The 24,218-nt window shown below is 42.4% G+C and overlaps 1 protein-coding gene across 17 annotated transcripts in view; it reads left to right on the forward strand.

Annotated features, from left to right (window-relative positions):
- Positions 1 to 24,218, forward strand: part of AAK1 (AP2 associated kinase 1) — a 136,567-nt gene that overhangs the window by 40,570 nt on the left and 71,779 nt on the right. For all 17 annotated transcript variants that reach the window (XM_073653612.1, XM_073653615.1, XM_073653616.1 and 14 more), the window contains exons 2-4: positions 10,713 to 10,831; positions 12,899 to 13,007; positions 15,402 to 15,544. In XM_073653612.1, coding sequence (XP_073509713.1) covers positions 10,713 to 10,831; positions 12,899 to 13,007; positions 15,402 to 15,544 — 371 coding nt within the window. The remainder of the gene's footprint in view (positions 1 to 10,712; positions 10,832 to 12,898; positions 13,008 to 15,401; positions 15,545 to 24,218) is intronic.

Raw genomic sequence — 24,218 nt, forward strand, 5'->3', positions numbered from 1 at the left:
GCAGTTCGAATTTCTTCTCTTTCTGAATCATGAAGAGATAATTCTGCTCTGTCTAAGAACTCTTCACCTTCCTTAATGATTTTCAAGGTAGTTAACCTCTCTTCTAGATTTCGCAACTTTTCCTCCAACAGGGACACAAGCTTGCATTTCTGGCATGTGAAGTTTGGCTTTTCCACTGGCAAGTCTGTGAACATGTAGCAGGATATGCAGCTCACCAAATGGCTCCTGGACTCTTCCATGTTCTTATTGTTAATGTTCTGAAAACAGTGAAAAAAGCTTAAAAAAAAAAAAGCTTCAAAATGCGCGCGCCGGTAGGCCGATGTCCTCTTTTCAGCTCCAACAGCCAAAATCCAGTGTTCTTTGAGCATCCAATTGTGGAAATTTATTCTAACTTTTTTTTTTCCTGTTCTGAGATAATCTTATAAATGTGCCCCTGCTGTGTACTGTGTAATGGCTGTGTCTGACCGTGCAGGAACATGGTCTGATCATACCACATCTCCTGGGCAGGGGAGGAAGCAAAAGAGAGGATACGGACATTACAGCAGGGGAAGTAAAACAAGTTTTTAAACAGGGAAATATTTTTCCTTTCAGAAGGCAGCAGCTGCGATCTCATACTGTCCTGTCTGTATACTCTTTTGCTTCCCCCCTGCCCAGGAGATGTGGTATAATCAGACCATGTTCCTGCACGGTCAGGCTCTGCCATTACACAGTACATTGCAGGGGAACATTTATAAGATTATCTCAGCACAGGAACAGTTTATTTTAGCACATCCAATTGTGGAACTTATTCCAAGATCTATATATTATAGTGTACCTACTTTGTTCACGATACATTCACAGATTTAACATTAAACTCGTCCACTCGCCTAATGGATGAGCGACTAACCCTTCCTAATAACGATGGCATGACAAGAAAATATACAAAGCAAGAAATGTGGGCAGGCAGCAGTACTCTTAAGCCCCCGTCTCACATAGCGAGATCGCTGCTGTGTCACGGTTTTGGTGACGCAACAGCGACCTCACCAGCGATGTCGCTATGTGTGACACTTTGCAGCGATCAGGCCCCTGCTGTGAGGTCGCTGATCGCTGCAAAATGTCCTGGACCATTTTTTGGTCGTTGCCCTCCCGCTGGTCAGCACACATCGCTGTGTGTGACCAGCGGGAGCAGAGATCAGGCTGGTAACCATGATAAACATCGGGTTACTAGGGGCACACGCGCACTTATTAACCTGTTGTTTATCATGGTTACGAGCCTGCTAAAGTGAGCGGTAACCTCCCGCTCACTGTAGCGGAGTGGTAACCATGGTAAACATCGGGTTACTAGGTGCGCGTGTGTCCCTAGTAACCCGATGTTTACCATGGTTACCAGCCTGCTCCTGCTTCAGCAGCAGGCTGGTAACCGGAGCAGGACATCGTGGAAAGATTCTTTCCACGATGTCGCTGCTCCCCTGATCGTTGGTGAGCCTGCCTGTTTTACAGCTCACCAGTGACCACATAGCGACGCAGCAACGATCCCTGACAGGTCGTATCGTTGTCGGGATCGTTGCAGCGTCGCTAAGTGTGACATGGAAAGGTTACATCAGTTTGACACACTCCAAAACTCAAATAACTTTTCTTAAACATTTAATCAGGAGATTTACATTGGTTTCTATAAACTAATAACTTGCCAATTACTGGGCAGATGTCAACAACTTACCCTAGCAACACCGCCCCATAGTCACCAGCTTCCATTGCTCACCTACAACATCTGCCCAGCTGTAGTAAAACCAGAATAGAATTGTAGGTAGGCCAAACCTCCGACTCCTCAATTTCCCTGACTCCACAACTCCACAGCCCTGCCTCACTACTGAGTGTGTACATAAAGTGCAGCACAGATTCATCTCAATTAAAAGCAGAGATCCTTAGATCAGAAACAGAACAGACATTTATAGGACATTTCAGAACTTTCCCAAATTCTTATGTAAAAATTTACAGCACATTCTGCATTGTACTACTGTACTTAATTTATTATATATTGTCGGAGGATGTCCATTTTATACCGACTCCGATTCCTCCAAAATGTACACTGGGGCTATGTGCCCACGTTGCGGAAATGAAGCATATTTTTTACGCTTCTCCCTGGCGGGAAAATCGCATGCGGATTTTACATGCGGTTTTCCCGCCAGGTAGAAGCGTATGTGAGGCGTCTTTGCATGCATTTCCGCATGCGGGTTATCAAGCACTTCTCCAAGTGATTCAAGCATCACTTGGAAAAGTGCTTAACAACTTGTTCACACTATATAAATCCATGCAACCGGCATGGATTTATATAGTGTGACCAAGTAATAGTTTAAAAAAAAGAATCAGAATGGTAAAAAATAAAAAAACAAAGTTTATACTCACCTTCCGATGCATTCTTTGCCCCGTCCGGAGTCTTGAGCGGCTCACGCTGTTGTGTTCAGGACCTTCGGTGACGTCATTGAGTCATGTGATGGGTCACATGACTCAATGTCGTGGCAGGTCCTTCACACACCTCTCGACGGCGGGAAAACACCGGGAAGACATCAGAAGATAAGTATAAACTTTATTTTATTCTTTTTTTTTACAGGTTCTTTGGTACCCAGGTCTGGATGAGAGTCTCCTCTCCTCCAGACTTGGGTACCATCCGCATGCGGAAACGCAAAATTAATGAACATGCTGCGGATTTTGACCGCAGCATATACGCTGCGGAAAAATCTGCAGCATGGGCATTGACATTGCGGAATGCCATTGGGGACCATGGGGTGCGGATATACATGCGTTTTACAAGCGTTTACGCTGCGGAAATTCCGCAGCATATACGCTTGTAATACGCAACGTGGGCACGCTGCCTGACTCCACAGCCCTGGTTGCTTCCTTTTTAGGTTAAAGTTCCCATGATGAGTTTTTGATGCTGCGTATTTTTTCTGCCAAAAAAAACCGCTGCGTCTTTATAGTTCCAGCAAAGTAGATGGGATACATAGACCTCTCATGCACACTGAACTTTTTTTTTTTGCAAATCCACACCATGTAAATTTTCCCGCGGTTATGCTGAGTTTTATGTGCGAAAAAAATCTGCAGGTAAAAAAATGCAAAAGTGTATGTAGTGTGTTAACGCTGCTGACGTGCATTAAAAACAAACAAAATCCCTGAGTGTATCAATAAAGTTTTGTCAAATACCAGGAAGTATCGAAGACAAAGCGGCTTTATTTAATGATCTATCAAAAAGAGACAAAAACCTCAGCGTCAAAAACACGATAAAAATGTATGTAAAGAAAAGCAAGTATGGTAAATAATTTAGGTAATAGGTGCAGCATTTAAAAATCACCTCTCATTGTGGGAACGTAGCCTTAAGGATCCTTCTATTCTCACAAGTGTCAGTAAAGGCAGACGGCATGGCGAGGGTCCGGATGTTGTACCCTTGTGGCAATGGCACTGATGGGGAAAACCTGATTTCAAGGAATTTCCGTTTGGGAGGTTTTTCCTAAAGCTTCTGTCCATATCGTGTATTTCGGACACATCGGGGGTTTGTGTAGAATTGTTTATGCTGGTCGGTTTGACGCTGATCTCTACCTTTTCTCTCCTGGATAAATGGTTTATGAAAGATCTGTATCACTTTATATATGAAGAGTCAGAAATGTCAGCCATCAAAGAGGTCTGTGGTTGCTGCCTCAGCATTTTTCTATTTACCGCTGACCTTTACAGATGACTTGTAATGTCCTTTTAATTTTCTAATCGGGGGTTATATAAAGTAGTTTTCTCGTCTGTGGCGGTCCACATATCCTGTGGTCTGTTATGTAGGTGGCCTCTGATACAAGAGATATTGCTGCTGGTTTAGCAAAATGTAGTAAGAAAAGGTTAAACTCTGTCCAACACGTCTTGCCATTTCTGGCCAAAAGATGAGCTCATTGCCATAGGCCTACCGTACTACAGGGAAATTCAGAAGACTGACCAACCATGTATCGCCTGCATAATCCATGTCCACCAGAGCATCTGTGTAATCCCCGCATTAAAGAGGGTTATCCGGCATTAGAAATGTATGCTTAGTTGGTATTAAAAAAATAGCACCTCACTATGGGTCATGTCTGGTATTGCAGTCCTGTTTCATTGATGTGAATGAGGCTAAGCTGCCAAATACAACCCTTGCAATAAAGCGATAACAGAGGTTCTCCATGTGTGGATCAGTGGATTAAACAGGTAGGTTATAACAAACGCTCACCTGGTAAGGTTGTGAAACATGGGCATAATACTGAGGAGCTAATTTTGGTAATTTTTATTGGATTATTTTGGTGAAAAACATCACAACTGACACGTATAAAGGTCAGAGGTAACATCCTGTCCAATTGTACCTGATGAAAGAGTTGAATCAAATCCCGAAACGCGTTGTCCTCAATAGAACTAACCTAAATCTACCACCGCTCACCGACAATCATTGGTAGCTTCCGGGATATACTGCACCTTTTCCTCATCGAAATTCCACCTGTGGACAGGTGTTTTTGCCGCTTTCTTCCAATATTTTACTACTACTGGACTAATCTTTGGCTGATTTTTATGGAGAAAAGTCAGAGAAACAACCAGCGGTGATGCAATGCTCAGGGTGACCTTGTATCACATCTCGGGCTTCTGTGGGACATCATCCCTTGACGATAAAGCCACACTGTATTACATGTACTTACCTGATAGGACTTCTTAATTATTAGGAAGTAGCAAGCAACATCCGTTGTAAATTATCATGGCAGATGTATGATCTGTGGCTGAAACCTTCATATCAACGTTTTTATTTTTTTGTTTGTTTGTTTTTGTTTTTGTCCATCTTAATCTTCATCTTTCTTTAAAAAAAAATAATTGTAAATTGTGGAAAAAAAACAAACAAAAAACAGCGACCTGACTGCAACAAGTGAGAAAACTCTTATGGCCAATTGTCCCTTCTGATTTCAGTCCATAAAAGTAACGCTGGTAAATGGGGCTATACACTGGCCTTGTTGTAGTCAATAGACATCCAGATGAACCATTTTAAAGTCAGACCAACACGAAGTTGGAATCTGATTTCTGGATTAAAATAGTCAATGGGAAAGTAAAAAAAAAAATGGATCAGTTAAACAGACCACCAACAAGCATCTGTGTTTTTTTTTTTTTTTTTTTTTTTTTTTTTTTATCTGTTTAATAGCTGTTATTTTCATATGACACAATAGAAAAGAGAATAAAAGACAAGGACAGACCTTATTGCTGTGTAATAAGGTATAAAGAAGGTCTAATGAGGACATGCGTATGTATGAAAATTGCATACAAAACATACCAAATCCTTTATTTTTCATGTTTTAAAATTGGATGCGTGAATGAGGCCTGTGGTAGATCTGCTCACTCGGCTGCACATAGAGGTAGACACAGGAACGCTGTCTCTTTAAATCTTCCCCTGGTTTATTCTATACATGCGTCATAAACCAGTGCTAAGTAAAAATAAACACTGCCCTTCGGGCAAAACAGGAAAGTGAAACACAATGGTAAACAGTCTGTGTATCTGTGGGGATCCGCCTGCTTAGGATTACCAAAACTGGGTTCAGCACGGTTTAGCATGAACACTTCTCGGGAGCTGTAGCCTCTAGCTCTAGGATCCCCCCAAAACACCTAATGACTCAAAATGCTGGCCCACTCTAGGGTGGAGATATGGTGAACAACCTCTCACCCGCTCTTTGGTGGTTCACATAAAACCTACCTTTAAAATGGCATATTAACCCCTCTCAGCACTTAGTGTGCTGGAGCAAACTTCTAGGTTTCAGATCACTGAAGCTAACAGCCTCAGTGAAACATCTCCCCTCCCAAACTTTGCCAGTGTCTTTGTCACAAGCCTTTAAGTAGCTCCAAAGTTGCATATGCATTTAATGAGGTTGCCCGCTTACACCAAACTTCCGCCTTCAGTTTAGGTAAAATCCCAAACTTTAGTTGATGTCTTGGTGATAGCGCTGCAACAGATTACTCAGCTAAGCGAATTGCACCATCTTTATTGGCAGAACCACTATCCTTTAGTGGTTGGCTGCAGCGTTGACAATGTGATGTTACCGCTGCAGCCAGACACACACCTGGACAAAGACACAGCACTAAACCTGGGGAGGATGTTTAAAGATCCGTTTATTATTATAGCGCCATTTATTCCATGGTGATTTACATGTGAAAGGGGTATACATAATAAAAAAAACAAGTGCAATAATCATGGACAATACAATTCAGCGACTGATACAGGAGGAGCGAGGACCCTGCTCGTGAGGGCTCAGTCTAGAAGTCTACAAGGGATGGGTGAGGATACAGTAGGTGAGGGTAGAGCTGGTCATGCAGTGGTATGGTTACTGCAGGTTGTAGGCCTGTCGGAAGAGTTGGGTCTTCGGGTGCCTTTTGAAGGTTTCCACGGTAGGCGAGAGTCTGATATGTTGGGGTAGAGAGTTACAGAGTAGGGGGGATGCACGGGAGAAATCTTGTATGCGATTGTGGGAAGAGGAGATAAGAGGGGAGTAGAGAAGGAGATCTTGTGAGGATCGGAGGTTGCGTGCAGGTAAGTACCGGGAGACTAGATCACAGATGTATGGAGGACAGGTTGTGGATGACTTTGTATGCTAAGGTCCGGGTCTTGAACTGGAGTTTCTGGGCGATGGGGAGCCAGTGAAGGGATTGGCAGAGAGGAGAGGCCGGGGAATAGCGGGGGGACAAGTGGATTAGTCGGGCAGCAGAGTTTAGGATAGATTGGAGGGTGCGAGAGTGTTACAGGGGAGGCCACAGCTCAGGAGGTTGCAGTAGTCAAGATTGAAGGTGAGGGTGTGCACTAGGGCTTTTGCAGATTCTTGGTTGAGGAATGTACGGATCCCAGAAATTTGAGTTGTAGCCGGCCGGAATTGGAAAGGGCTTGGACATGTGGTTTAAACGAGAGACCAGAGTTGAGGGCTACCCTGAGACAGCGGTTTCTCTTTTTTATTTATTTTTTATTTTTACATTTAACTGATCCTGCAGGCAGAGGTTTGGTGAAAGAGGGGTCGAGCCCCTGTAAAGGGGTTGTCCATGTACAATGTTTATTAACTATCCACAGGGTAAATGTGCAGCGGATGGATGATTGATGTTGTTCACAGGCCAAACAGAAGCACCTTAAAAATATATCCGCTCTGGGAACGATCTGTATTCAGCCGCCTCTTGGGTCACTAGGGGCTGTATGAAGTTGTATACTGATCCCCCGATATTTTTACATGCAGGCAGATTGGGATGGTGCTCGGCACCATTAGTTTCCTCAGATACACAAATCATCCAGATTGTTTATTCTGCTGGAATATATTATAACGGTGAGTTAATTGGAGACTGTAATTAGATGCACATTAAATCTGCTGATTAATAGATTCCGACACAAAGAAAAGGCGCAGCCCTATGGTGTAAAATTATTTACTGGGAACATGAAAAAAAAAATCTGCGTTTGAGTTTGACACCACGTTTCCTGGCTGCTGAAGTTTCTCTCGGTAGATATTTAATAATCCTGCGAGGAGCCCATCTGTTCCCTGTTACTGATCATCCACACCTTGGATGCGTGCATTTTTCTGCATTTATAAATAACTCGCAGAGAAGAAAGATCCTAAACATGGTCTTCACCACTTCCTGCATCCACTCCAGAATAGAATCCGTACCCAGGTGATGGGGAAACGTTCTCGGCCCATGATAAGTGCAGGAAGCCGCCACCGACCACTAGAGACAATCTCATTTACATCCAAGATTGCAGATTTGGTAAGGAGAAATCGCAGGATGGCATTGCACAAATGTAAATAAGATTAATGGGTTTTGACCCCTTTTTAGAGGATTTATTGAACATCTTAAAGTGCAGCCTGTTCTAACAATGCATTAGGGACGGTACTGTTCCCATAAGGGCTCATGTATAAGCTGTGTTGCAGGTCCATAGTGTCACCCATAGAATTACATGGGCTCATATTTCCATATACTTCTAAATATTGTGGCATGATGCAGCACAGGTTATATTATGCAGGTACTACTCATTAGCAAGTACTGTAATACGGACCGTTACATTAGTGCAGTCTATACATGCTCTATGCGCAGAGCAATGATGGTGACCATTTGTTGACCAGCATTATTATATCAAAGCATTTTTTTTGGGGGGGGTTTCAAGAAATAAGCTTTCAGGGTGCTTACTGCCAGAGTAGGTGCACAAAACTGTTTTATCTCCATCCGAGAAACTGTCGTATTATTCTGGTCAGAATTTGATCAGAGTGGCATCAATTATTCTCAGATGTGAAGAGAGAGAAGGGAAAAAAAAAGTTTCTCTACCTTCTCCATTCTGTTAGTTCGCTAAAACTGGTATCGAGTGCGGTCCGATGCTTTTCTCCAATTGGATCTCCAATTTTGATCCGACCGTTAGATAAAAATTGAACATCTTAGATTTTTTTTTTTTTTTTTCCCGCAGACCACCCGGTCCGAGGAAAAAAATCAGACGTGCACAGCCCCATAAAATATCCTGGGTACTAGTAAATACCACCAATAGCACTCGTCCGAGATAAACTGTCGTTTGAACAGACATCCAAATGACAAGCGAAATATCCAGCTTTCTAGATTAAAAAACTTCTGTAGTCAGTCATCAGCCATAAAATCCATCAAAATGTGGTGTATAGAAGACCACCAATGCATGTCCAACACCAGCGCGTTCTTGGTCACATTGTTACCCAGCTTAATTTCAGTGTTTACATTAACGTGAATCACTGAAAGAAATGTCACTTGTTCAACCATTGCCCTGAGTAGCAGTGGCCAACAATGTACTACAGACTGGCATAAAATGGTTTAATACAGGAAGGTTGAAATCCTACAGTATACTAACAAATACTTAGGCTCCGATTTTATCAAGACCATCGTTTTTCAGAGAGCGGGGTGGAGTTAAAGGCTCCTGATTCCTTAAGAAACGCACACCTCTTGATGAAGTGGCATTCGCCTCGCCACCAATCTTACACCAGTCAGGCACTGGATTAAGATTTGCAGTGTATGGTACGCCACTGCTTGTGATCAACTTGAAGAGCGGGGATCGCCACATCCCTCACACGCACATCCTGCCCCAGCTTCGCCTAAATTGCCAAAGTTAATTGAAAATGCTAAGTTACATTCTTTTTGTGCAGCCTCGTGTTGCACAAAAAAAATTGTGATTTTTCAAAGCTCCTTATACCATTTTAGTGATTACAGGTAAATTGCTATGTAGATCAAATTTATACAGTGATGTCAAAAATGGAGTTGAATTTTTTTAACGATGGATTCAGATCCATTTAGGCTCCAATTCATCGAGACCGGCATTGCTTACATTGTTTGGATTTCAAAAGGAACTGAACATAGTATGTATTTCATCAGCTACACTAAGTTTCCTCAGCCAAGCAATGAGTTTACAGTCGTGAATATTGCCTATATCTTAGCGCTTCTTCAGAAGAACTTGAACATCACATCTTGATTCCTCCATCTGCTTTAAAGTCTTTACTTGGTGGAGACCTTGCTGATGCAGTATAACTACCTTGTCTCTTGTCACTGTGCTCAGTCTTGCCATGGTGTATGAGCTGGGACATAAAGCTATCTTTCACAACCTCACCTTTGCAGTAGAGATTGGGTTTTCCTCACCCAGTTTTAAGTCTCCTACATAGCTGTTTGTGTCAGTTAATGACTGTTTCAACCTAGATATGAAAATGAAGATCATTTATCAGTTGTTTGGTAAAATTGGTTACTTATACACTTGACTATAATCCTACAAAATCCATGACTTTGCAAGTGTACCTAGAAAAATTGATGTTGGTTTGAACACAAAGAGCGATCACACCAATCGGTGATTTTAATTTTTCTTTTGTTCATTCACTTTGCTTTTTAATTGATGAGAAAAAACAATTCTATTGTCCACTACTTTATCATTGATGACCTATCCTTAGGATAGGTCATCAATGTCTGATCAGTGGGAGTGCGACATCTGACACCTCCACCAATCAGCTGTTCCCGGTGTCGTCGTCGGCCAGAACCGCTAAGTCATGGAGCTGCACAGCATACTTCTGTTGATGGGAGTAGTGGCCACAGCCGGGTACTGCACATTGCTTTGAATATTGTGCAGATGTGTAGTCCCTGGCCGCAGCCACTACAGAGTAGATGGAGCTGTGCAGCTCCGTAACTTAGCGGTTCCGGCCACCGCCAACAGAAGGAACAGCTTATGGGCAGGGGTGCCGATCAGACATTGATGACCTATCCTAAGGATAGGTCATCAATGTTGAAGTAGTGGACAACCTCTTCAACCCTTATGTTTTGAAAGCAGTCTGACTTTGCAGCATTTTTCCACACCTGCCTCAAACTATGGATTACTACTGCTTATCACCTCTTGTAGGTTCTAGTGGTAAGTGATTGCCTCCAAACAAAAGAGGATTTTAATGTACCCATGGTGCCATTATTGTGTCAGAAACTGTGGCCATCTGGTTTGGGGTCGATGGTACTCCAGTAGGCCTGCTCATGTTAACACCGAAATGGGAAGTTTACGACATATGTTAGTAAATGAGATATTAGGTGAATAAGGGCAGTTTTGAGTGCAGATTTTGAAGCCAGGACTGACCGTGGATCTTGTCACATTATGTCTGTATCCTGACTTTAATTTACGGGCGTCTGAATTTGGATTTTTTTTTGTTTTGAATTTGATTTTAAAATTTTATTTTTTTCCTCTGTTTGAACAGGTGGATTTGCCCTGGTCTTCCTTGTTCGCACCAGTAATGGCATGAGACGGGCTCTGAAGCGCATGTATGTGAATAATGAACATGACCTTCAGGTTTGCAAGCGAGAGATTCAGATCATGGTAAGAGGGCTGATGTGAAATGGACGGCGGTACGATGTTAACCTTTTGATGCTGCATTGAAAGGAAAGGAGAATTCGTAGCAATGCGTCACAGTAATGATCTTCTAGAGGACGGCGACCTTTGCCGAAGTTGCAAGAATAGGGAACATTGCTGGAATACGGCGTTAAGTTATCATATAATTTGGCTTAGAAAAAGGGTATGAAGCAAATACTTCAAATTCCAGGTATCTTGTGACTGCATTATACAGTAGCGCTGTGGTCGTAGATACTTGCCAACACAAGCATATAAAATGGCAATATTCCGTTACCTGGGGTCACCATGTGGTCACATCAGTATTCAGGTAATGTAAAGTAGTCATTTTTGCAGATCGGGTGTGAGTTTTCTTTTCATATCCTAAAATTTGTTATATTTATTTGCTGAAACAGGAGTACCCTTTTAATAATGAGCCTTCCATATATAAACATCTCTATCAGTATGTTGGAGTATTTCCGTTCTCCTGTGCTATGGTATCATCTTTTCTTGTATTATTTTCTTTGGGCATAACTACGGTATGTGCTGAGCAAAATGATTGTCAGGAAGGCAAGATGGATTATAAAGGAAATTTCATACACATAAAATTGAAAGAAAATATTCGAGTCATTTTGGGAATACTGATGAATAAAAGGAGGCTCATCATTAGGACAATTAAAGCTAATATTTCATCAAATTTCGCAATGCAATCTTTATAAATTATTAAATATATCTTAGACCTGATGTGGCTGGTGTGCTTACTTTGTAAACCCATCTCAGAATGGCTGTATAATCCCTATGAAAGCTCCTCCCATGTGTTTTAGAAGTCCCTCTGCTCAATTTAATGTCAGGATTATACATTAGCCATTTTTGATCTTCAAGGAAAGTACACCAGTCCCATCAGGTTTAAAAAAAAAAAAAAAAAAAAAAATCTAGTTAACGTATACAGTTTGTATTATAAAATCAGATGAGTGCTCTGATTTAAAGTTGTATCTGATCCTAGAAAAATAATGACTTTTCCACTTGATTGAATGTAACATGGATCGTACAGTACATCACAGGATATCGCTTGGTTTTGTAGGCTGCTACATTTCTATTTGTGATCAGTTCAGTACTATACATTGCGCTGTGGAGGGAGCACGTGTGGGAGCACAGGTTCTTGCATTTTTTTGGGCTAACTACACATTGCATTTAAAACGTATCCAGGTAAAAGCTCCTGGCATAAACGGAAAAGTTTTCATAAGTTTCGCCTCCGCCACCACCAGTCAGATGGCAAAAGTGTCATTTTACCTCCCTTCTGGCTGGCATGTGTTTTCATTAAACTGTATAGGAAAGCGCCACAGACTTTCCTATACAGGGAACCAGTAAAGGAAAAAATGTATTTATTTTAATTTTTTCTAAACACTTAACAGTAGGCTAAAATGCAATGTGCACTTAGCTCTAAGTCCTCTGAGTTCTGTATCAGTTGCACTTTTAAATTTTTCACCTCTGATACATTTTTTTGCCATTGTCCTCCTCCTCGCTGCTCCTCCAGTTGTTGTCCGCCTCCTCGCCACTCCTCCAGTTGTTGTCCGCCTCCTCGCCACTCCTCCAGTTGTTGTCCGCCTCCTCGCCGCTCCTCCAGTTGTTGTCCGCCTCCTCGCCGCTCCTCCAGTTGTTGTCCGCCTCCTCGCCGCTCCTCCAGTTGTTGTCCACCTCCTCGCCGCTCCTCCAGTTGTTGTCCGCCTTTTCGCCGCTCCTCCAGTTGTTGTCCGCCTTTTCGCCGCTCCTCCAGTTGTTGTCCGCCTCCTCGCCGCTCCTCCAGTTGTTGTTCGCCTCCTCGCCGCTCCTCCAGTTGTTGGCCGCCTCCTCGCCGCTCCTCCAGTTGTTGGCCGCCTCCTCGCCGCTCCTCCAGTTGTTGGCCGCCTCCTCGCCGCTCCTCCAGTTGTTGGCCGCCTCCTCGCTGCTCCTCCAGTTGTTGGCCGCCTCCTCGCTGCTCCTCCAGTTGTTGGCCGCCTCCTCGCTGCTCCTCCAGTTACTGTACTCCTTGCTGATCCTGCGCTGTTTTATTGTTTGCAGAGGGATCTCTCGGGGCACAAGAACATCGTCGGCTACATAGACTCCAGCATTAATTCTGTGAGCAGCGGAGATGTTTGGGAAGTCCTTATCCTCATGGATTACTGTCGAGGTGAGGTTAAGAAAATGGAATTTATATTGTTACTTCTATGACATTATTGAAGTTCTTCTATTAGGCAGTAATTCTTGGTATGAACCATGTACTTATTTCACAGGACGGCTTACATTTAGCCAGTTTTTACAGGTTTTTGAAGAAAGTGCTACGTAACCTGAAGTATTATGCCATGCTCCTATAGGAAGATGGTGTTACTTACACTACTTACCAGGAGTGTTTATTAGAGATGAGCAATTCGATTCGCGCTGGCCCTGGTCCTTGTCCAGTCGGATCCTTCTTTGCTATTGGTCTTCAATTCTGCACCCGGCATCCTGGACGTCTGTTACTTTTAGGCCCCATGATGTCATAGTGTTGTGTGAGGCCTTGTGACAAGAGCGAATCAAATTTCTCAACTCTAGTACCTATGGATCTACATAACAGGCCTGTAGGGACTCTAAGTCATGCTGGAAGATCTGTGCAAATTGGTTTTCTGTGTATATATGAAGCCTTAAAGGGTTAACCAGGACTTCTTCTTATTTTTTTTTTTGCAATAATCTAACCGGCAGGTAGTTTCTACCTACCGGCCTGTTGTGCCCGGTGCTGATCTCTGCTGACACAGAATGCTCCTGTCGGTGATTCAACTGCTTTTGCTAACGTCATGTTGACAGAACCGCGGCTTTTCTTCTGCTCTGGTCTGTTTGGTCTGTTGGGGCGTGACTGCCAACGTCATGCTAATTGGCAGCCGGCTCCCCGCTGCCTAACTGTGGAGAGCCAGCTGTCAATCGGCATAACAAAAGGGATTGGCTGCTGGAAATTGAACATGCCGGATCCTTCTTTACCCCAACATCATCTGTTGTGGGAGAGTCAAGAGGACCCATACACAATAGACTGTCTGTCGATCCCACCAATATCTGCAGGTTCAGACTATTTTTTAACGTTTATGGGGCCTTAATGATTGTGATTTACTTCAAAGTATAGTTTATCTCGTTGTGATTAGTAGGGTTCTGACCTCAAGGAATTGTACTTATCAGCACAATACAGGGGTCAAATTCCACAGCCCATTTATTGCACTGATGAAATATTGCTGGCCTATGCTGAGGCTGTGTGCCCACTATGCGTTTTTTAAGCGTTTCTGCAGCGACAAATCCGCCGCAGAAACGCTTAAACGCTTCGTAGTAGGTCTGCAACGTTCCCCAATTATCATTGCGGAAAAATCCGCAGCACTACCAATTATTTTGCCGAATCGCAATTATTTTGCCGCCATTGACTCACTTAATATCCGCATGACTACATGTGCACATGCGGATATTAAGCGATTCAATGTGCGAATGGTACCCGGGTCTGGAGAAGAGGAGACTCTCATCCAGACCCAGGTACCATAGTACCTGTAAAAAAAAAAAAAAAAAGAAAAAAAAAAAAAATTAAAATAGAAAAACACATTATACTCACCTTCTGATGGCCCGCTTTCTTATATCTGGTACGTCTTGGCTCGCGATGGAGTAAAAGGACCTTCCATGACGTCATTCAGTCATGTGACAGGTCATGCGACCGCTGACGTCGGCGTTCCCGTGACCTGTCACATGACTAAATAACGTCATGGAAGGTGCTTTTACACCACTGCGAGACACCGGGGAGACCGGGCGCATCGGAGAAGGAGACCGGGGGCCATCAGAAAGTGAGTATATGTTTTTGTTCTTTTATTCTTTTTTTTTTTTTAATTAACTTGGTCACACAATATAAAATCCATGCCGGTTGCATGGATTTATATAGTGTGACCAAGTTGTCAAGCACTTTTCCAAGTGATGCTAAAATTGCTTGGAAAGTGCTTGACAACCCGCATGCGAAATCGCATGTGCAAAACGCGTGACAAACGCTTGTCCCTGGCAGGAAAAACGCATGTACAATCTGCATGCGTTTTTTCTGCCAGGGAGATGCAGAAACGCTCAGGAAAAATCCAGAGCATTTCTTCATTGTGGGCACATAGTCTAAGGGTAGTACATCAGTGTTAAAGAACCCCTTTAAATATCACTAAGTATAATGGTTGATTTTTATTTTTGCCCCACACATGTTTTTTTGTGGGGCATCTGCTCCGTTTCCTGTGCCTAATAATAATCTATTACATTTTTACTTTTGTCTATGCTGTGCACATAATGCCAGATTTTATCCTTCGGTGCTTGTATCCTGCAGCCATCATTTCTTATTTGCATGGGTTTTTTTTCCTTTGCAATATGTCGCCATCTGGTAATAATGCATTGTAGCATTAACATCACATTTAAAGGGGTATTCCATTTAAAGACCTTTTATTGTCTGCATTGCATTGCACAATGGGGCTTAACAGAAGCTCAGTTGCCCCAATAGTTGGGGTCTGAAAGGTTTTATAACATGCTAATTTTCTAAAAAAATTTTTTGCAGGGGGTCAAGTAGTAAATCTAATGAATCAACGTTTACAGACTGGATTTACCGAAACTGAGGTGTTGCAGATATTTTGTGACACATGTGAAGCAGTGGCTCGTCTTCATCAGTGCAAAACTCCTATCATCCACCGGGACCTCAAGGTAATAATTTAGTAAATAATCCGCCTTATCATGTGTCTCTGCAAGAAAATATCCTTGGGCTTCTCATACTGGGAAAGGATGCCAGTGCACAGTGGAATCCCTGGTGTCTTTCTGTAAGTAGTTTTTCATAGAATAAATGCAACAATATTGTAGCGAGTACGAACGTTCCTGCAGATTATCTCTGCTTCTTTTAATAAGTAAGTGAACCTGCTCCATCAGTCTAAGAATTAAGAGCTAAAAAATTTTTTTCTTGTCATCTGATCACTTTTTATCAGGTGTCTCTGGACCCCGGCTTTCCTTAAATAGCGTATTTTTTATGTGAAAGTGACTGACTTTTTTTTTTCATAGCAAAATTGCTCTGTTCATGGGTATATCTAATGATGTATCAAATTGGAAAAAGGGGTAAAATATTCAATGAAAATCTGCAACATAAATTAACATTTAAAATCTACAACATAGGTCTGTTTCAGATTGGAGTCTGCAGTGTTGTGTGTGTGTGTGTGTGTGTGTGTGTGTGTGTGTGTGTGTGTGTGTATGTATGTATGAGTTTTATCAAACTGTAATCCATTTTGCGGCTATTGTAACTGCACAACCAAAGAAATGAGCTGGAGCACAAGTTGATATACATGCAACTTATATGTTCACACTGTGGCCATTTAGCAGACAAAACCCAAGATGGAAACAAAATAAGCATATACATATATAGGAAGTAAATAGTAATAGTACATATAACATGGGGTACTTGTTAAACAAGATGTTCCCCAGTCGGGAACAGTCCTCTCCACTAGTATTAAAACCTCGCCTTGTGTTAGACTACCTCAATGTATAGGGGGCAGAGCAGGACCGGGATCCGACTGTTCAGCCACCTGCCCATGGAAAGCTATATAAATGAAATATCTAGCTCAAAAAGGGAGAGCCACTCCCCTCTTTGTACAAAGTACAAGAAACTACAGCAAAACCAAAGAAATGAGCCGGAGCATAAGTTGGATCATTTCGGTCCTGCTCTGCCCCTGACTACATTGAGGTCATCTGACACAAAGTGAGGTTTTAATACTAGAGACAGGATAGGACTGTCCTGATTAGGTACACCTTGTCGCAGTGGCATGGCTTTCAAGCTTTTTTGAACAAATACAGTGTTTACTAGTGTGGACAGTGACGCCAGCGCTGATTGGGCGCCGGGGTTACGTGTCACAACAACTGAATGGGAGCCCCGGGCCCGCGAGTGCTGACACCACTGGAACGGCGGCGACACGGGTGATGAGTTTAGACTTCAATTTATCAAGGCCATGCGTAGGGGATTGCAGGCAATCTGCAGCAAATTTTGAGTTTGTTACATGATTATCTTCTTGCTGAATTTTTTTTTTTTGCCATTTCTAAAAAAAATCAGTCATGTGCTACCATATGCAGACGTCCCGTATTTGCAGCAGATTGTGCACAGTTTCAATAATGGGGAAAATGTCAGTCGCTAAGGCCACACTTTTGGCAGGTTGTTACGTATTTTAGGAGGTATTTAAAGAGGGATATTTCCATCTGTTACATTTAAGGCACAGGATATTCTATAAATTAATGGCAGATACGGATCCCACCAACGGAAGCTGCATCTATCTTGAGAACGGGGTCTTGTCATGTAGAGAGGGGGTCTGAACTCCCATACCAATGAATATATCACATATTTGTAGGAAAGCTGACTACCAGTTTAGTTGCCGTCGTCACGGAGGTTACGCCGCAATTTCTCCAGACTCCCAAAAAGACAAAACTCTTCCAAACATTCTGCCTTTATATAACAATATGGCATTTTTGGGAAAGCTGGGATGTGGGTTTTCAGTGAAGGTCCTGTTTGTTGGCTTTCCCTACAAAAAAAAAAACAGAAACCCAAACTAAAATTTCAGAAAGGCTTAAAAAAACGTATTGCTTTTTTTGCAATGTACATGGCATATACGTCAAAGCCTCCCTTTTGGAGGTTCGTCGGGAGGAAGACTCCATACATATATCTTTAACAGAAAGCAGAAACTAGATGTGAACAGAAAGTCACTTATAAAATGTTAAAAAAGACCCTAAGCAAAGAAAATCTTTAAAAAAAAAAAAGTGGTAAATTCTCAATTCCTTTCTATATGGTGATAACAGTTGTGTTCACTTGGTCAGGGCTCCGCAGTATAGGGCACATAGTGATGGGCCTGACCTGTCCATGTATCACAATGACTGCCATTCATATGCATGGCCGCCATGTAATGATACCTTTTCGCTGTGGCAGCCATTGCCAGGTGAAATGTTTAGCTTTCTTACTTTAGCAGAACACAACCACCCCATTCGGCTGATTATTACCGGATTCATTCGCAAAAGGGGTTGTGTAATGCTACTACCTGTAGGTAGAAACATTGCATCCTGTCGTCAGTGGGTGTTTTTTGTCTCCATAGGTCTTGTCATACTTTATAGTATCTGTAATTTTCTATATAAGCTGCTTGTGTTGGACGTGTTTCTTCAGCGCTAGCACTTGGTTTTTCTGTCGGCCGGGTCTCCTCAGTCAGTCATCTCCCAGTAGTCCCTTTTTTGCCATCTTAATTCCCTTTATTTACTGCTTCTAAACTTGGAGGGCTGTCAACTCTGCCGGAGATTAACAGGTCCTATCTGTGGTGGATTAATACATTAATCCTTTGCTCTCTGCAAGTGCTACAGGCTTGGATCATCTTTCTACTGCCTGGAATGTGATACTGCCAGAAATTCTGACACTAAGGACTCATTTCCTACATCTCCATACGGGCCGATTTTCCAGCCACCCTATTCCTCAGTGACATGATAGTACACACAGCATCCAATAGAGCTAAATGTACACATTGATGGCGTGTTGTAGCACTCGTACAGCTTTGTGTAAGGTCTTGCATGCCATGTGCCAACATCATGTGCTTCACTCCTCTATCAGCTGCTTTCCATTCCCGAGATTCATATGAAGAATGGATGACCGGTGACTCATTTCCATGTCTGACCATGAGCTAATATTTACTTCAATAATACTTTCTTGGCTTATGCTCAATTCTCCAAAACAGACATTTACTGTTAGGCCCAATGAAAACCTTGCCCCAGGCGGCACCGCCATGCCGGGTGCAGCAGATAATATTTCCATCTGGTCTCCAAACTTGTCCTCTTTTCATAGGCCGATCATTAGCATGAGCCATCTATTGCAGAAATGATGATGGGATTCAATGTCCTTGGGGGACTCCTACTTTAACTCCTTCCTACTCCAAGTGATTTAGTTAATTTACATGCTTACTCCTGCACACGGTGCCATCAGCAGGATATGGCTGTCACACTGACAGTTTTAACTTGTGCTTTTACAGGACACCTAGGGGGCAAATCATACCACCCATGTTGTACACGCCAGTCTTAATAACTTAGACACATCTTATTCCAGCACTCCCATCATTAGGAGGTGCACGCCGCTTAAAGTATTAGACTCCTCTCAAGTCCTGTGCGCCTCCTCCATAGATGTCAGGGACAGGAGTAAATTTTTCACAAAATTTACAGGTAATGTCTCTCCTACTTTTATGCACTTTCCCACCTTTTTTTTCCCAGTTTTCGAACAAGTTGTAATACTCCTATAGTGGTACAAAATAAAGTAAATATGGGTGGCATTGGTCACTCTTTACAACCTGTGTAGACAATGCTTTTTTTTTTCTTGTTTTTTTTTTCCCTGCAATCAGCTGCCTATATACGTGTGCATGTGTATATAATATTATAGTAGGTATTCACGCTCTCAGGTAGGCATTAGTTAGTTTTCACACAGGCAATGCGGGTTGGTCCAAACAGGTGCAGTTTTATAAAACTCCAGGGACTTTGAAACCAAAAACAGCCTCTTCCAGGCACAAAGGTATGACAGCAAAAATGCATTTCATTCAGCAGGCACATATGTCAGTGCGGGCTCACCCGACCTCAACAGATTACAGTCTTTCTCCTGGAGCAAGTTTTATGCACAGAATAGGCACAGTCCTACCAGCCTCTGTATCAATTTATTTATAAACAGCCAGAGTATCTCTAAAACTTAACCTTTAATTAGATATAAAAAACATAAACCACGTAATAAGGTGCTCTTAGTGCCAGTGCTCATTAAAAAAAATCACGATCTCACCCAGGACTTTGTGACTCAAATGGATCCAAGGTACGGAGACAGGTCAGACAAATTACAGGAGTACAAACAAATGTTCCCTACAAACCCTGTTGTGCCCTGTTTGTTTCCTGTTCTGACAAGGGCAGTACCCAAGTGTAGCCTAGATCCATAAAATAACCCTAAAGGAAAAACAGCCCTCCCAATGCGTTTCTGCCTCAATTGCGAGGCCTCATCAGGGGAGTGTACTTGTTTTCATTTATCACAGGAGGACAGAGGGTCTACCTATTAGTGGGGCAAAAAGAAGCAAACCAAAATGGCTCCATACTACATGTAAAAAATTCAAATGCTGCAGTGGCAGCCAAATGGTAAACAGACCGTGCAGAGTGCTGCCTTTGTATCACCTTAAGCCCGAGCTCCACCAGCTTCCAGCGCCAAACAGGAGTGTTCAACTCAATGCACAGTTCACACTGAACAGGCTGCAGCTTCCACACCTCTCTCTGCAGCTCAAACAGACAGACTTCTCAGCTTTCCTTGCATTCTCCATTCTGAAAGACACTGACTTGTATCTCTCCCAGCTACAGGTCACATTTTGGCTGGTCACTCACCAGCTTTAACACACTTCTCCATTCTGCTCAACATCCATTAGACTGATACAAGATGAACCCATTTTCTGGTTCTTAGTCAAAGCTAGCCAGGTGCATCTAATTAAGACATGCTGTGCTAGGATTTAACCCAGTCCTATCTGGCTTTGCTACTATATATTATACATGTAATATATATAAGTGTGTGTGTGTGTGTGTGTGTGTGTGTGTGTGTGTGTGTGTGTGTGTGTATATATAAAAAGATATACACATTCACTCACTATGGCAGATGTGGTTACCTGCCTGGTTAATAAGTGCTTATCCTTGGCAGTGAAATGCTGTCCAATTGTAAAGGTGGATGATGCTTCCCCAAATAGATGTAAACAGATCAATAATGAAAGGCGCCTAGGGAGCCTATAAATACACTATGAAAGGAAAAGAACACTGGAGGCTACCGTGGCTTATGTTATTATTTATATGGAGCTATCTATTTTTTGATGTATGTAGTGGGTGCAGAACATTCTCGCAAAATTATAATATAACAATTAGATTGATGCTAGAACGAGTCTCCGGCCTATATGGGATTAGAGTATAATGGCATAGGAGATTGATCGTAGGAGATGGTGAGAAGAGTAGCCTTGGGGTTGAGGGTGGAATAGAGTTGGGTAAAGACCAGGAGGATCCACCAGGTGAACTGTGACCTGGAGAATTAAAAGTTTGGGGAAAAAGTCTGAATGAAGGCTCTCAGGCGGGATAAAGAAGAGTGGAGGCTTTGAGGGCTGTAAGAGACTAAGTAGAGGCTGTGGCGAGGATAGAGAGTGGCAATGGAGACTTCTCTGGAGTGGCGCGTGACGGCGGGAGTATGCCGCCTCTGGAGTGGCGCGTGACTGTGGGAGTAAGCCGCCTCTGGAGTGGCTCGTGACGGCGAGTGTGGAAGAAAAAGTTGATTCTTGGAGCTAAATTTAGCCATCAGGTTGTTATGATGTATGAGCTTATAGGTTATAATTTGGCAATACTAAATATTCCGCACACCGGTATTTTGTCTAGCCTTTTAATTTGTTTATGCCTTATAAAATAATGACAGTAAACAGTACTTATTAATAGAAGCTTTACTTTTGTCATTAGATGCCTAATTACTTGTTCCTAAGTGATTATCACAATTCGTCTATTAGGGGTTTCGTCAATAAGCCGGTTATAGAAAACCCACACTAATTGTGTCAGGTACGTGCTGAATGGGCTTATATTGTAGATAAAGAAGGAGGTAAACTACTTGTAATTACCTTGAATCAAGGCTGCTTGGTGAGAAAGCAGCAGGGTCACTACTAGTAATTGTGAAGGCAATGCAGGCGCTCAATGGAAAGGGAGTGAAATAAAGGGAAATCAAGCAAGTGAATAACTTCTAAGTATTTTTGTAGACAAACAGTCTCTCCAGTCTTTTCATTGCAGCTGAATACAACAGTTCAGTACTAGTGTATTTCTATGAGTAAATGTGTCCATATATACAAGATGATAGTCTGAATAGGCCAAGTTTTCCATTGAGGATAGCGAAAACAACCAAACAATACATAGCTGAAAGTTCCCCACATGTTCTATTAGTTGTCAGTGGTCGTGTGCTTTTTGAGATTCATAGACATGTTTGTAACATGGTCAGGTTGTGTTTTGGGCTGCGGACTGTGATTTCAGCTGCAAAGTTTTTAAATAAAATGTGAGGAAATTATTTTTCAAGAAATTGAATCAAGATGACTTTTATGAACCAAAAATAGGTGCAGCACTGGAGAAGACCAGGGCAAAAGAATATAAGGAAAGGTAATGATCCTGGATCTGTGGCCAGACAAAGGGCACAAAAGGGTCGTTGGACAGCGATAAGGGTGGAAATGTACAGAGGTGGAGCTGCAGCATGGTGGAGGGGTTTGTGAACTATTAAGAGGGTTTTGATTTTTGAGATGGGCAACCAGGGTTATGACTAAGCAAAGGCTGCTGTAACAGGAGGCAGCGTGCTCTACTGTCATCTCCTCCTATCCCATTTGTCATTCATGGACGCCATGGGAATAACTGCTTTTATGTCCCGGCTAGCACAAGCAGGGTTACAAAAACAGTTTAAGGAGTAATCCCATCACCAGAATCCTATCCCAATCTGTGGTAGTGGTAGTAGTTGGTAGTAGTAGTAGTTGTAGTAGTAGTATCGTTTTTCTGATTCGCTATGTCTTTCTTCATGTGCAGGCATTGCAAGACCTTGGGTATCCATGGTTACAACCACTGATATAGTGACCGTTAGCTAGTTGCTTGAGGTTGTAACCATGGATACCTAAGGTCCTGCAATGCTCTGCACATGAGGAAAGAGTACACACAATTCATGGAAGAGGTAGTATATTTTACCCCAATAGGGGATTCATATATATCGTAATCATTAACTATTTCAATATCAAAAAACTACCAAAATGCGGTTCTTATTGTAGGCTAAATCGAGGAAGAGACATAGAACAATAACAGGAACAAGAAACGATCAATAAGCCATCATTATACAAAGTATGTCAAAGTTTATTCAAAATTAATAACAGAGGGAGGGTAAGGTACTGGTGCAATAGTAATGAACCTTAGACCGACAGCTCCATGTGCTACATTATAGAATATATAGTGGCAAATTTGCAACGTGAATTCTCACCAATAGCCCAATATATTAGTGTGTATGTATATATAATATATATATATATATATATATAGTACAGACCAAAAGTTTGGACACACCTTCTCATTTAAAGATTTTTCTGTATTTTCATTACTATGAAAATTGTACATTCACACTGAAGGCATCAAAACTATGAATTAAGACGTGGAATTATATACTTAACAAAAAAGTGTGAAACAACTGAAATTATGTCTTATATTCTAGGTTCTTCAAAGTAGCCACCTTTTGCTTTGATGACTGCTTTGCACACTCTTGGCATTCTCTTGATGAGCTTCAAGAGGTAGTCACCGGAAATGGTTTTCACTTCACAGGTGTGCCCTGTCAGGTTTAATAAGTGGGATTTCTTGCCTTATAAGTGGGGTTGGGACCATCAGTTGTGTTGTGCCGAAGTCAGGTGGATACACAGCTGATAGTCCTACTGAATAGACTGTTAGAATTTGTATTATGGCAAGAAAAAAGCAGCCAAGTAGAGAAAAACGAGTGGCCATCATTACTTTAAGAAATGAAGGTCATTCAGTCTGAAAAATTGGGCAAACTTTGAAAGTGTCCCCAAGTGCAGTTGCAAAAACCATCAAGCGCTACAAAGACACTGGCTCACATGAGGACTGCCCCAGGAAAGGAAGACCAAGAGTCACCTCTGCTTCTGAGGATAAGTTTATCCGAGTCACCAGCCTCAGAAATCGCAGGTTAACAGCATTTCAGATTAGAGACCAGGTCAATGCCACACAGAGTTCTAGCAGCAGACACATCTCTTCAACAACTGTTAAGAGGAGACTTTGTGCAGCAGGCCTTCATGGTAAAATAGCTGCTAGGAAACCACTGCTAAGGACAGGCAACAAGCAGAAGAGACTTGTTTGGGCTAAAGAACACAAGGAATGGACATTAGACCAGTGGAAATCTGTGCTTTGGTCTGATGAGTCCAAATTTGAGATCTTTGGTTCCAACCACCGTGTCTTTGTGCGACGCAGAAAAGGTGAACGGATGGACTCTACATGCCTGATTCCCACCGTGAAGCATGGAGGAGGAGGTCTGATGGTGTGGGGGTGCTTTACTGGTGACACTGTTGGGGATTTATTCAAAATTGAAGGCACACTGAACCAGCATGGCTACCACAGCATCTTGCAGGGGCATGGTATTCCATCCGGTTTGAGTTTAGTTCGACCATCATTTATTTTTCAACAGGACAATGACCCCAAACACACCTCCAGGCTGTATAAGGGCTATTTGACCAAGACGGAGAGTGATGGGGTGCTATGCCAGATGACCTGGCCTCCACAGTCACCAGACCTGAACCCAATTGAGATGGTT

The sequence above is a fragment of the Phyllobates terribilis genome, unplaced genomic scaffold (genome assembly GCF_046119375.1).
Source record: "Phyllobates terribilis strain yellow unplaced genomic scaffold, ASM4611937v1 Scaffold_11__3_contigs__length_659146591, whole genome shotgun sequence".
NCBI lineage: Eukaryota > Metazoa > Chordata > Amphibia > Anura > Dendrobatidae > Phyllobates > Phyllobates terribilis.